The sequence below is a fragment of the Pleurodeles waltl genome, chromosome 12, assembly GCF_031143425.1.
Source record: "Pleurodeles waltl isolate 20211129_DDA chromosome 12, aPleWal1.hap1.20221129, whole genome shotgun sequence".
Lineage (NCBI taxonomy): Eukaryota > Metazoa > Chordata > Amphibia > Caudata > Salamandridae > Pleurodeles > Pleurodeles waltl.
The window spans coordinates 558331142-558346392 of record NC_090451.1 but is presented as its reverse complement, the minus strand read 5'-3'; the positions used below and the strand labels follow the sequence as shown (position 1 = coordinate 558346392).

Sequence of the window (15251 nt, the reverse complement as noted above, 5' to 3'; positions counted from 1 at the left end):
CAGCCTCAACTACCGGGATCTCCGACAACTGTACTGTAACGCACTTCTGAGACTGTAAAAAATTTCGTATTTGCAAAAATTAAAAAAAATGGGTCTTAGGTAAGCCAAATTGAGACTGCAGATCCGTAAATGATTTATAACCGGATTTACAATACAAGTCTCCGACTTTATTTATTCCCCTAGAACGCCAAAAATCTAGTATGGGATCCCTAAAGATATGATTTGGGATAGCTGAAAATTTCACTGGTGTATAAGCCGTAATCTTTCCCAGTCCCATACTCCGTTTTATCTGAGCCCAAACCTTGAAGGCGGACAAAAAAGGCTTAAATCTTACTTTTTTAAAGTAACTTGGTTCCTCAAATTTTGATAACCAACCACTTGCCTCCCCACCCACCATCATAGTATAAATAGGGGTTGATTTTACTTCTTCATTACCCTTAAAACTTCCCCTTATAAGTTCATCCATATGTTGAAGGCAACAGGCGTAGTAATACAGTGTAAAATTAGGGACTGACCACCCGCCTCGATCTTTGGGAAGTGTCATATACTTCATTGCCCTTCTCGTTTTAGCATATCCCCATAAAAAATTATTCCCCATCTTTTCCAATCTTTTAAGCCATTTTTTATCAACCTCAAGGGGAATAGCCCGAAATAAATATAGGATTTGTGGCAGAACCATCATTTTCAATACATTGCAGCGACCCTCTAGCGATAAGTGCAAATTATGCATTCGGTCTAAATCCCTCTTTATTCTATTTAATAAGGGGATAAAATTAATTTCCACCAACCGATTAACCACTGATGTAATCTTCACCCCCAAATACACTGCTTCAGATACCAATCGTCTATCTACTAGTGAAACGTGCCCAGAACATACTATTTGTGTTTTATCTGAGTTCAGCTTATATCCGGAGTATTTTCCGAACTCTCTTGCCTCTATTTCTATTGCCTTAATAGCTTCCTCCGTGTTGCTTGTCACTATAGCTACATCATCAGCATATGCAAACACCTTATATGTTTCTCCATGATATAATAGAGGTTGAATATTTTTGCATTCTTCTAATCTCAGCAAGAAAGAATCAATATATAGAGCAAAGAGCAAGGGGGAACATGGACACCCTTGTCTAGTCCCCCTAGAGATTAAGATAGTATCTGATTCCAAACCAGCAATGCAAATTCTAGCTTTTGGGGCTACATATAAAGTTTTTATAGCTGTGATATATCCACTCCCTATACCTTTCCAGCGCATGACTTCCCATAGAAACTTCCACGATACACGATCAAATGCCTTCTCGGCATCCAAAAGTAATAATCCTAAATTTGTTTGATATAGTTCTGCAAGATCAAACATGGCTATTATTCTTCTTATATGATCTATTGTATCTCTACCCGGAATAAACCCATGTTGTTGTTGTCTAACCAGCCTGACTATCACATTTGCCAATCTACTGGCCAAAATCTTTGCATAAATCTTTCCATCTACGTTTAACAAAGATATGGGTCTATATGAACTGGGGAACTCTGTTGATTTATCCTTTTTTTTTTAGCACTTGCACATTCCCACGATAAGGGTGCCTGACCTGCCTGCGCTATACAAAAAATGCTATGCATATCCTTTTTAATGTCTATCAGGAAGGTCTTGTAAAATTCAAGTGGTATTGCACCCGGTCCAGCAGCTTTCCCTGTTGCCAGGGAGCTTACTGCCTCAATTATCTCATCAATACGAATTGGTGCATCTAATGTAATTTGTTCCTCAGAAGAGAGCCTTGTACTCTTTAATCCCCCCAGAAATTCACTAACCTTTTTTTGTAGCTGTTCAGAATACACTATATCTTCACTATACAGCTCCTGATAGTAACTAGGGCCACAACAGCTGAGCCACATTCATCGAATCGCCTCTGACTGCCGATGTGCAGGAATGAAGCCCACTCCTTGACACTCGAACATTGCTACAGAATGTGGTGGACCAAGGAGATTAGTCAGAGTGCAGATTGGTTACCAACAGACACTAGTCCTTGCCAAAGGAAACTGCTGGGCTTGCTGTGACTGGAGACCAGTAGCCCAATCGTAACTGGACTTCCTCTGGCCCAAAGAGGACTTCCTACAACATCCTCAGCACCAGGACCACTACTTTAAAGTCTATAGCGGTCCATGCATACAGTGTGGAAACTGGACTTGATGCTTCTTTGGTGACCAGGTGACTGTCCTAATACCCCTTATTGTTACCCAAGAAAAAGAAATCTCTCTCCTCTCCTCTCCCCTCCCCTTCCCTCGTGAAAAATATAACCTTTTTTTTTTAAATAAACTGATGTCGGATTTCTTTTGTGTTGTGTGACATTCTTATTTTGTCATTTGGTATGTCTAAATAATCTACACTATTTTCTCTGTTTAAGCCTTGCTGCATCAAGCCACAGCTACCTAGTGTTGGACTAGAGATTTTACAAGTGAGCCTGATCAGACCCAACTAGGTTTCATGAACATGTTACATGGTGAGGTCCCACAACCACACCAAAAAACACACCACAAACCTCACACTTTCAAAACTCACAACATTTCATTACAAGAAATACATACACCTCATTAGATGTCCATCGGGGCATAACCTTTGCTGCTATTTATCTCGGGGACATGCCCTATTTTGTTATGGATTGCTTTCACATCTATGCATGTGTAGAAAATATTTGTATAAATAAACACAATTCTTAGGATAGTAAAATAAGATGGTGCCCCTTCCACCTATGTTCCACTCTACAAACCATAAATGTGTGCTTTATAAGCCTCACTCTTTAAGTGCTATAATAGGCAGCCTTGTTTGTTAAACTTTTTTGTACTGCCTTGGAACAGTTTCTGGTACCATCACAGTTCATATCTACTTTGTCACCCCTCTTTGTATAGCGGGTGCTTCTCAGGTGAAGTGGAACAAGAAGAACACTCACTGCCTTGCAACCAGTCACGATGGGGATGTGCGTATTTGGGATAAGCGGGTGAGTATTGTTCACTACTTGTGCTTCGCTCCTACTACCACTGGGTGTGTCACAGCTGCAAGCTTAGTCTACAACACTTTGTAGGATAAGGGGTTGTACACCATTTCTTGAAAAGTGATTATCTATCATGGTTTTCATAAACACAAAATATTTTTGGCTGTATGTGGATTATTTCTTTGTTATATTTTTCAATAAGAGACGTTTGAAAATGTAAATAACAAGCTAATGTCATGCCCTTAATCTCACAATCTTAAATATCTTAAAATGTTAAAGAAAAATAACTAAAATGCTGGTTAAATCACACACCAACCTATGAGTGAAGAAAACTCAACTTCACTTTAACACATCAAAGGAGCTCCATAGCTCTAGAATATACTACAGCAACTGTTAAATACAATTACTTGTTTTCCCTCTAGTTCAAAAAGCCTTTGAGCACTAAACCCTCCCCACGTATTTCTTTGTGCAATTTGCTTCTAAATACAGTTTGTGGCCAAAATGGAACGATTCTTGATTCTTGCTGATATTTTGGAATGCTTCTTCAATCAAGGGCTTTCCTTAAAACCTCCTTTAATAGTTTGATCCAACCAGAGAGCATAAGCTGTCTGGTTGCAAAAAGGCATATTGTGGGCTTACCAGCCACATACAGCGGTTTTTGAAACCTACCACTGCTTGGTTTTCCTGTCACTTTTATTTGGCTACTTCTTATTTAATGGCTTTATTGTCAATCCGTGTTTGTTTCTCCCATGGGGCATTGCCTCCTTACCCATCTCTTTGATTGGCAACTCAGATCACTTTTAGGAACTACTTTATTCTTCTTATTTAAGGTCTTGATGAGTTCCCAGCTATCTTCCTCATGTGCTTTTATCCCACCCCTCGCTTTCTCTGCCTATGTTCTTCTTTCCTCCACCTGTGTTGCACTCTTCCCAGTGTGCGTCTGCCTGGTCCCAGCACTCCACGTTTTATCCGTGTTCTCTCCCTCTTGTTTCTTCTTGTGGCCTGCTTCTCGGTACCCAACCCACTCAGTGCTTTTAAAAATAAATTTAAAAAATGAATATCGCGCTACACTTTAAAACAGCTTTTTGCACTTTTTGTTTTATTTACCAAACCATCTCAGCTCACTAAATTTAAAAATAAGTATCCTTGTGTAGAAACCCGCATACATTTTGAACATTCATGCATGTGTTCACATTAACACAGCCTGTAAGTCTCTAAATATTGAGGTGTCCAATGTTTGTATGTTTTGTTCTGGAGCATTTCTGGACTGCAGTGTCCTCACTGTTTATCTGTCCTTCATAAGGCAGTTAAAAATTCTGTAGATTAACCATTTCCTTTTGCAGTGTGTGTATATCTATGTAACTCTGTTGAGAGTCCATACTGCTGAAATATGTCCAGTAGAATTCTTAGAGACCAAGATTGTCTTTGTGTGAATGAAAAACTAAAGCTATTGATAAAGTTGTCATTTAACTTTAGCCTCAACACAAGGGATAGTACAGGTGATGACCCTCTACCACAATGTAGATGAAATGGGGATTAACTCAGACTCCCCTGACAGGAATACATAGGAGTGGCACCACTGTCCACTTTTCTGTCATAGTTACAAAGCATTTTCCTCCCAGTCAACCTCCATATTAGTACAGCCCATGACACTAAGTAATTTACAGTCCAAAAGATATTGAATGTCATATCACTGTTGAAGGCACTTCACTGTCCGAACATTATACCAATGTTGATAGGCATATTGACATTGAAAGACACACCATTGAGGGATATGAGATTGAAAGCATTTGTGGTTTACAGTTAGAGGATATGCCGCTGAGACATTGCTTGAACCTAGGACGAAAATTTGAAGAAACTTAAGAAGAACAGGAATAATTTTCTTAGCTTGACCTAACACTACCATTGAGGCTACTTAGAGGCTTGTGCTGGAAGAAAAAATATTACTTTTAGAAAAGTAAGTTATTTCCAGGCCAGAGAGACGGTGGGGACAGGGGTATTAGCAAGAGTCATGCACAATCATTCAGACCTCCCAAAAGAAGGCAGAGCGCCCACTTGCCATCCAATTGGAGCGACTATTCTCAAGGGTCAACACTGGCATTGGCAAATGTGGATATCCCCCATTGATGACAAACTTTATTTTTCAGAGAAGGCATGGATGATCTAAAGTTTGGAAGACAACCTGCTAGTGAATTTTGAGTTATTGCGTCCAACACCTTGCAAGACACTTATTCCATTGTCACTAGTTCTGCTTGATCAAGATACGATTAGTTTTCTTGACACTGGTAAAGATTAATGTTATTAAAGGAATTATACCTTCTGAATAGGATCCAGTGTTCTTCACAGAATACCACAGACTAATTCATTCAGTAAGCCAATACATTTTACATCATAAACACATCATTTAGTAAAAATATACATAATAATTCAAAATAGCTCTACTGGATATAAAATGCATAATTTTCATCTCTAAAATGTTATTATCCTATGCTCAATCAAGACTGTACAGCAAATATATATGAAATATTAGAATACCTTGAACACTAAATTTAAAAATAAGCTCAAACGCAAGAATGGAAATATGAATAAACACAAAATAGTGCTCATCTTACACATATTGTCAGAGCTTATTTCATAGGTTTACACCATATTTTCCAAGTAGAGTGCAAAAATGGTGAAATAGCAAAAATACAAAAATCAGAAGAATGTGACGTATAGATTCATAAAGTAGATCGATAATCTTGAATACCCAGGTTTTGCAGTGTGAATCTTTTCTGAGTTCACATGCTATGCATTATTCTGCCATCTAGTGGTTGGGTCCGAAATTTCTACCATTTCACCAAATTTTTTTATTCCATCTTCTTTATCTACCTTTGTTGGTGGGCATCAATGGGACCTCCATTTGGCGACTCCTTGAAAAGCCCTTGTATTTTGTCAGGATGTTCCCACCTTAGGTTCCCATCTTCAGATTATTGTTTTCCACCGTTGGGTCTGGATCTTTTTGCAGAGATATCAAGAAAAAACGTAAAAGAATTGGTGTAAAACTTTATAGAAAACTTTATCAAAGCTTCAGAACATCATCGAAAGGGATTGTATGTCAGACGAAGTAAGAGCAAGGGTGAATTTTTTACAAATTTCAACGGAGTGCTGAGAGTGCCAAGACAGGGTGCTCCGCTTGTGGCATGATAAAGAAAACACCATTCCAATTCTGCCAGAATTGCCCTCACAAATATGCTCAGAAGGACAAGCATCCGTTGTGTAATCTGTCTTTCACTCGATCACCAGGGTGAAGATTGTAACACTGCTCTGTGTTTGCCCCGAAGACGCTGAGGGTGAAAGCGAAACAAACAATGGCCCATCACTCATTACAAGGCCAAAAATCTACACCATCCCTTAAAGATCTGGGACTTTTGAGTGACAAAAAGGAAAATGTCACCGAAGGACCCAAATGAGAAACTTCGGAGGGTGATTTGGATATCATAGAAATCGAATAAGAAGCGCTGAAGAAGAGCGGAAAAGAGGTAATAGAGTCTACGACCTCTGCTAAGGCACCCAAGTAGAAGAAATCAGACTCACGGGCACGAAAGGGAGCCTTGATGCCGAAACGCTCGCCATCCGCAGGCACACCCCATGAAAGGGTGTCCCACAGAGCCCTTGATGGGGTTCTCTGTTGGGGAGAAAACTCCCAAAAACCATACTTTGGCAAAAGATGGAAGGGCAGAGGATGTTTAATTTTCAAAAGGCCTTGAACCACAAACAATTAGCTGAAGTTCCCAGTCCGAACAATCAGTGAAGGAGATGTTGATAAGGAAATACTTGACTATGGTTAATCATAACTCTAGGATCTTTCCACATCTTTAGTGGGTTTGGCCCAGGTTACCAAGCCCAGCAGACATAGTTGGATTGTAGGCTGCAGCGGTAGTTCTATCAGGTCCCCTTGTGTCTTGATTAGTGGCAACCAGACCACATGTGTATATAAGTTCCTACTTCTGTCTTATATTTACAACAGTGCTCAGATTTAGAAGGCTACAGCCTGTGTAACCAGCACGGTGTCACATAGTCCCTATGTATAAACTTGAACTGTATCAGTTTCAACCTCACATTGAGGGTGACCCTCCTGCAGTTGCCTAGTATAAACATTCAGTCACAATCCTGCAATTCCACACCTAGATCAGTCTCCCATTGCAACTTCAACTCCTCCACCCTTGCAGCAGTTTTCAGTAACAACAGTGCATATGAACAGGTGATCAGTTTACCTTCTCCTCTCATGTCCAGTAAAGTTTGATTCAGTGTGTGATTTTCTGGCTCCTGCGAGAACTCCATCCAGGCCTTGCGGATTGCTGCAGCGAGGCTTGCATAGACCACAAAGCGTCCCACAGCCATCTCCCATCTGGCACAGAAGGCCACATATCCTGCCAGCGAACCATTCTCATATAGGTCCCCCGAAGTTTGTGGGATTTCCCCTGTCTCCCTGCATCCTAAGAAAAGGGTCATCATGGGACTAATTCCCGTATACCAAAGCATCCATTGTTTCACATAAATATGGTAATCTCAGTCTCTTTGGGAGGCTTGCCCCATATATCTAGCATGGCCGTAACCCATACAGTAGAATTGCCCTCTTCTCTCTGGAAACGAGAGGTAAAGCCAAGAGCTTTTGTGGTGTGATCAGTTGCATCAAGAGTCCCATCACAGGGTTGGTGTCCCCCTCCAGGAACCACTGTATGACATGCTGTGATTGAGCTGCTGAGTAATAGATATGGAAGTTCCACCCTCCCACAGTAATTTCGGGACCTCTAGGCTAATGCCTATCCTCCCATTCCCCCAGTAGAGCAACCTAAGTAGTTCATCCAGCCGACAAAAGTAGGCATCTGGCACACGCATTGGCATGTGATGTAGAACATATAAGACTAGGTAATATAATAATTTTACTTATCGCTATGTGCCCTATCAGGGACATAGGGGACCATAGCCAATTGTGCACGCTCTGCTCCAGGGTATCAAGGAAGATACCCACATTAGAGTCATACTTCTCAGACATATCAGAGCTCAAATATACCCCTAAGTATTTCATTGGGATTGTCTGGACCCTTATGTTAAGTAGATTCCACCCGCAACCCGGTCTAACTGCATGTAATAAAGTACTGACTTGTCCGCGTTCAATCTAAACTCTGAGTATGCCCCCATCTCAACAATTGTGGCATTAACTGTGTGCCCTGTTATCTCCCAGTTGCGTAGGGTCAGTAGGATGTCACCGTCATATAATAAAATGACTTCCTGCTTGTACACCTAACACTGTCTCCCTCATGCCTGGAACATATAATTTGTGCCACTGGCTCGATGACGTGGGCCAATATCAACGGCGAGAGAGTGCACCGCAGTACGGGTCCCTCTGTCCACCTACAAGCTTTCGGATACTCTATTACCTAATTTTACTCACACTCTGTTACCTACTTTTGCTCTTGCTCTGCCGTCTGTGTACAATAGCTTCATCCATCTCAAGTAGTCAGTGCCTAGATCGTAGAATTGTAACGCTTGTTCCATGAACTCCCAGTTGACAGTATCAAAAGCCTTATGGGCATCCAGACTAGCAAGGGCACAGGGTTCTTCCCCTTTCTCGATCTGTTCTCTTATTAAAAACACTTTCCTGATGTTATTGGTGGTAGTGCGGCCTCCCACAAACCCTGCTTGGTCCAGGTGTACGATCTCCCATGCCACTTTAGCCAAGCAGTGGGCTAGTATCTTCCCCAAAATGTTAGCATTAACATTAATCATCAACTGTGGTTGATATGATTTGCAACAAGCAGGGTCCTTTCCTAGCTTAGGGGGGACCACTATTTTTGCCTCCCTCAACAATGCCGGTAGCACCCCAGATTCAAATGCTTCTGTACATAGATAGGAGTGGAGCGTATGGGAGATCCACAGATTATTGATGGAATTTGGCTGATAGTCCGTCATTACTGGGCACCTTCCCTGTGTACATTTGTTTTATGGCCCATCTGATATCTGTTTCATCAGTCTGTGCATTCAGGGCTGCCCTCCTATCCCCATCTGCTGTGAGCAATTGCGCTTCATGCAAAACTGTGGTCATGCCTGCTATGTCACTCCAGCCTTGTTGTGGATACAATGCAGGAAAGGACGTGGGGTAACCTCTTGTGTCGTCACTGTATCAGTGATTTACCATAACCTGCACCCCCCTCCTTTTGCTCGTATCTTCTCATGTTCCTGCAGGAGGTGGTGTGTCTCCTGCAACATTGCGATATTTGCTTTCTGCTTACGTGCATATGATCAAATTCTTTGCCGCTTGATGGGGCTCTGGATCCCTTTAACCTTCCTGGATAACACTGTAACACATGTGTGTGAAGTGTGTATTTCTCTGTGCTTGTATACGGTCTTTGCCAGTAAGTGATTGTGTCGCTGATAGCCTGCACTCCTCCTCTCAAATGCAAGAACAGTAACACCCTCTGTTCTCCCACCCTTGTTGCCCGCCCCAACCTGGTGTCTACAAGTAACATGCATGGTACCACCCCCCACCGCCTGGAGAAACAGACAATCTTCCCCATTACAGCACATTGCTCCCTAGGTCCCCTGGTGTGGGGCACCCCAGGAACAGAGTCACCATTAGTCACACCAGAAAGCGGTGGTGTACTCAGACACTGCATCAACCTCGTTTGACTTGCGTAGTATGCAGGATCATCTGTAGTTCATCCCTCTTCGGTTATGTTATGCATAATTGAGTAGTAGCGTCGGCACTCCCACCCCGCCACTGACTGTGAATCTTTGCCCACATGCTTGCCACCCTCCCCTGCTAATTGTTCAGTGACTCTCAAGAAACTGCATGGGCTCCTCAGCATGAACAAAGAAAAGCCTTTTCTCCTGTAAGTCTACTCTTAGGTGTGCTGGGGGCAGCAGGGCATTTACCAACCCACGGTTCCTGAGTTTCCTCTTCACCTCCATGAATTATCTACTCTTCATTTGGGTCACTGCTGCATAGTCTGGGTAGAAGGAAGTTCTGTTCCTATTAAATTTGACATTGCCCTGTTGGCGAGCCGCCGCTAATGTACCCATCCAGTCTCTGCACTTCAGCATTCGTGTGATCAGCATGCGGGGCATGCTCTGGGTTTGGGTCTGGGTTCTGTGTGCTCTGTCTGTGTGCAAGCCTCCCTCAGTTTCAAACCCGTGCAATACCGTAGGGAGCCATGTTTCCAGAATTTGCTCCACCAGTGTGGACTCAGTCCCTTCTAGTTGCCCCAGTATGTGCATGTTGTTGCGTTGGGATCGGTCTTCCAGATCGACCTGCTTGGCCTCTTGTTGCTGCTGTCACCTATCTTAGTCTGCTAGCTTACTAGTGTACGTCTCCAGTATCTTATCCGCACCATCAGCTCTAGTACCCAAGTCCCTCATTTTGTCCATATCACCACTGTGATGGTTACACCTTCAGTCTTCTCGGTGATGGCCTTGTTACCCTCCAGTTTCAAGTTATCCATATTAAATGGCCGTTGAGCCTGTCGTAGCATGGGTTCCTCACCAGTGATTCCACCTTGAGCCATTGTGGCAGTGCCCTTCTCAATCATGTGTTGGGGCTTGGAGCCGTTTGAAGCCCGTTCCCAGGCCTCCCTTGGGTTTGGGAAGCATTTGTGCCCAGGTGGGTTACACTACAGGTCTCACAACAGAGCACCTCAAAAGCCTTCTGTTGGAAATGGCCCTTTTAACAGGGTTATCCCCAAACGTTTTGCCTTCTTCCTCCTATTTGTTTTTAGGTCTGTTTTTGCTGGTTTATTGTCTCTGCGCACTTTACCACTGCTAATCAGTGCTAAAGTGCAAGTGCTCCCTATAGAAATTGTACTGTTGATTGGTTTATCCATGATTAGCATATTTGATTTACTAGTAAAGTGCACTAGAGGTGCCCAGGGCCTGTAAATCAAATGCTACTAGTGGGCCTGCAGCACTGGTGCTCCCACATTAGTAGCCCTGTAAACATGACTCAGACCACCATTGCAGTGTCTGTGTGTGCAGTTTTAAACTGCCAATTCGACTTGGCAAGTGTACCCACTTGCCAAGCCTCAACCTTCCCTTTTACTACATGTAAGGCACCCCTACGTTAGGCCCTAGGTAGCCCTATGGGCAGGGTGCAGTGGATGTTTAAGGTAGGACATATACTAGTGTGTTTTATATGTCCTAACATTGAAATACTGCCAAATTCGGTTTTCACTGTGCAAATGCCTATCTCTCTCATAGGTTAATATGGGGGCTGCTTTGAAATATCCTTAAAGCGCAGATTCCCTTTGAGAGTAGATACAAATGTGGAGTTTAGGGTCTCTGAACTCACAATTTAAAAATACATCTTTTTGTGAAGTTGTTTTTTTAAATTGTCTGAAAATACCACTTTTAGAAAATAGGCATTTTCTTGCTTATATCATTCTGTGACTCTGCCTGTTTGTGGATTGTCTGTCTGGGTCAGTTTGACATTTGGGCTGTTCACACCTCTCCTCTAGACAGTGACACAAAAGAGGGCTGGGGTGTAGCCTGCATATCTTAATTAGCCATCTGTGCTGGAGGGGAGGGGAGGAGTGGTCACTCACACCTGAAAGGACTGTGCCTGCCCTCACACAATGCTGTCTCCGACCCCCTGATGAGTGTCTGGGACCTGGCCTGGACAAGGGACGATCTTGCAAACACTTGAGACTTTGCTTTGAAGTTTGCCAACTTCTAAGGTAGCACTGGGTATAAGAAGAAGACCCAAAACCCCAGACTTTTACAATCTTTCTGGAATCAAGATAAACCTCTGCCAAGGAGAAGAGCTGAAGAGCTGGAGAGCTGGAGGAAGAGTACTGTCCCTTTGCTGTGTTGCTTTGCTGGACTGGCCTGCAGTTGCTACTTCTGCCTGAAAAGAGTGCAAAGGGTGAACTTTGCTGTGTGTCCTGCTTGAGAAAGTTCTCCAAGTACTTGGAGTAGAGCTTGCATCCTGTTGGAAGTCTCAGGGACACCAAAGACTTCAGTTTCCTCGACCTGCAGCACTGGGAACTGTGTGTTTTGTGCTGTTGAAGAGGAGAAACCACTGCGACACCGCCAACTATGCCGCTGGCCTGCACCGTGACCTGCACCGTGACCTGCAGACATTGCAAAGAGTTGCATTGCCCCGTTTCACACCGCGACCTTCACCGAGCGCTGCTCACACCGTGACCTGTGGGCCCCACACTCTGGCATCGCCTGCTCACACGGCGCCTGGGAATCCCTGGCGACGCCGCACCTGCTGACACTGGCGCCGCTGCCTGCACCGTGGCCTGTGGACACCGCTCGTGAGGTACACGAAGCACCGTCCCATCCCGCACCGCAACCCCGGTCCACCGACGCCAGCATCATCGACTCCTGTGTCGTCACCAGGCATCCTGCCTGCACCGTGCCCTGTGGACACCGCTTGTGAGGGTCACGAAGCACCACCTCGTCCGGCACTGCTGGCTTGGGCCTACCGACAACAGCGCTTCTGCAACAACGACGCCGCTGCCTGCACCGTGACCTGTGGACAACGCACGTCGAACCGCCCTGCTTCACACCGCAGCCCTGGTCTCACCAACGCCGCTGGACGCCGTCACCGAGCCACTGCCTGCACAGTGACCTGTGGGCACTGCACGTGGCATCGTCCCACTTTGCACCACAGCCCCGACGCCATCCACGCCGGTGCACCTGATTTCATCAGCTTGGAGTTCGATCTGCAACGCGTGTGACCTTAAGGGCACGACGACTCCTGCACCGACTCCGGACCCAACACTGCGACGTCAGTGACGCCAGCTCCGGAGCTCACCGCGAGGATCACGACGCCCTGCAAATCCAAGGTACTGATTGCGGGTCTTCGCGACACCGTAGCTAGGCCGCAACGCCGCGGCCGGCCTGAACTGTTGGTTTTGTTGATCACGATGCCGTGATAGCCCCAGGTGGAGCTATCCACTTCAAGGAACTGTAGTTTTGAGTAAATCTTGCATAATTCTTATTTTTCTTACTGTATGTTGGATTCTTACCGTATTTGGTCTTGTTTTATATAGATAAATATTGGCTATTTTTCGAAAACTGGTGTGGTGTCCTTTTGTAGTGTTTTCACTTATTTCTGTGTGTTATGTGCAAATGTTTTACACATTGCTTCTGAGATAAGCCTGACTGCTAGTGCCAAGCTCCCAAGGGGGTGAGCAGGGGGTATCTGAGCGGGGTATCTGAGCGGGGTATCTCCCTTATCCTGACTAGAGTGAGGGTCCCTACTTGGACAAGGTGCAAACCGACTGCCATCTAGAGACCCCATTTCTAACACCTCCCCTGCACAGTACTCGAGATCGCTAGGTAAGCCCTTTCAACCCGTACTTTAAGCTCAATAACAGGCCACTATCAGGAGTAAGTATTAGGGATAGATAAACTGCAGCAGTCTTTGCTCACCCAGTCTCCAGATAACCAGCAGGGCTAGATTCCTCGTGCCTGCTCTAGGAGGACCAGGGTGGGTGTGCAAGCACAATCATCAGCTGGCATCCATTTTGGTAAAAAGTCACCTCCATTGCTCACTTTGATTGTACCCAGCCCTCATCGAATTAGTGCCAGTCTGTGGGCTCCCTGCTGTCCCTGCGCTCAATCGCTGTCAGTGAGCACTGCAGCTGTCGTGGGCTGCAAATTGCTCAGGACGGATGCCCTACTTGAAATACTGCCCCCTCCCAAGCCTGCGGTATTACACAATAGAAGGGGGGATTTATATGCAGCCAATATGCATGTAGGGCATGATGGAGGCACACCACTACTACCCCCAACCCTAAAAATGTCACTGAACAAGGGTGATCTCCAGGCCCTGTGCGTGCAGCTTTTACAGACCCTGATGAGCTGCGAAACTGCACCTTTCACTTTCAACAGGCTGCATCTCGGCCCTCAAGAAATCCAGACCTGCTCTCAGAGTCTCGGTCCAAGGGGCGCCACCTGTGATGTCATTTGCAGCTTGGTCACTCGCCGCTTATTTTCGCAGACAGTCCCCACGGCAGCCGCAATGCCAGGAAAGCGGGCCCAGCACGCTCACAGCAGGGTCCTGGGGAGAGGGCTGTACCTTCAAGCTCTCAGGGGCCTCAGCCGATTGGGATGAGGCGGGTTCTCATTAGCAGCGATCCTTCGGTTGGCCATCTTGACACTACCGTCACCTGAATTCCAAATCAGTTGTAGCATATTGGGATGGAATGCTATTCTGTTGAAGGAAATTGGACTGTGCCCCTTGCTTGTAGGTATTACTACTTTGGTAGAAAAGATTTGCATATGTTGCTCCTTAAAGCAGGGGTTGAAATGTAAGTTGCTTTGGTAAGTATCCCCCTGAACCAAAGAAATCTGTGGTTGGGAACTGCACTCTGTGATTTTTTTGGATCCAAGACTGGAGGCTGTAGAAGGTGTTTATTCATGATAACTGTAAGTAGATCCTCACTACAAGGTACTTGAGTCAAGAATGTTTAGCCAGTCATGGTTCATCTAGTTGTGATTGAACTTTGTGCAAAATAGTAGTAAGCCTGGTCATGGACCTCACCCAACCCATCCACCTACCCATCTGATGGATGCAAGTAGAGGGACATTGTTAATCATTTTCCAATTAGAGTTGCCACTGCACTAAATCTGATCTTTGTCGCTGCATCTGGTTGCCTTAAAGTCTTGGGAAAAAATTGGGTGATAACTGACGTTGTTGGCCAGGGGGTGGGAACTAAATTTCTCGGAGTCAGTTCTGGGGCCAGTACAAGGCCTGCACGCTCTTCCAGTTTGTACAGCTTTGAAGTTGCTAGATCCAGCCTGACCAGATTATTGAAAAGATGAGGAATCTGCAGATAAGAGGATCCACTGGAAAGATTGTTAACGTAAGTAAGCAATTTTTTCAGTTTTCCGATTGATGGGACAAAAGTGTACAGGCCTTGTATTGATCTATTGATGCATTTTATGTAAACAAAAGTGGATAGTGAAAACAATACATTAGGAAATTAAATGAAAATATAATTTTCAAAAACATAATTCATCCAGCAGCAGTCTTTATTCTTTTTCTGTCTATAGTAGCATTTTCTGCATGAGAGTTTACATGATACTGGTGAAAACAGGAGAAGCTGTCATGTGGCAGCTAGGAAATCTCTTGATGGGAGATCAGTCTCTTTCTAATATATTGGACCCTATTACCCCCTGCTATTGACCCCTTCCGTGGGGCTCTTGCTCAGTCTGTGCCTTTACTGAGATCACTAAGGAACTTAGATTGGTCACCACTGAGACTTGGAGACAGATCACACA

General features: G+C 44.5%; 1 protein-coding gene across 3 annotated transcripts in view; it reads left to right on the top strand.

The window, feature by feature from the left end:
• WDR59 (WD repeat domain 59) overlaps nt 1-15251 on the top strand; it is an 813082-nt gene that overhangs the window by 118928 nt on the left and 678903 nt on the right. For all 3 annotated transcript variants that reach the window (XR_011199955.1, XM_069217643.1, XM_069217642.1), the window contains exon 7: nt 2896-2984. Coding sequence is in view for 2 of the 3 variants with exons in the window: in XM_069217643.1 (XP_069073744.1) it covers nt 2896-2984 (89 nt within the window). In the remaining variant the exon portion in view is untranslated. The remainder of the gene's footprint in view (nt 1-2895; nt 2985-15251) is intronic.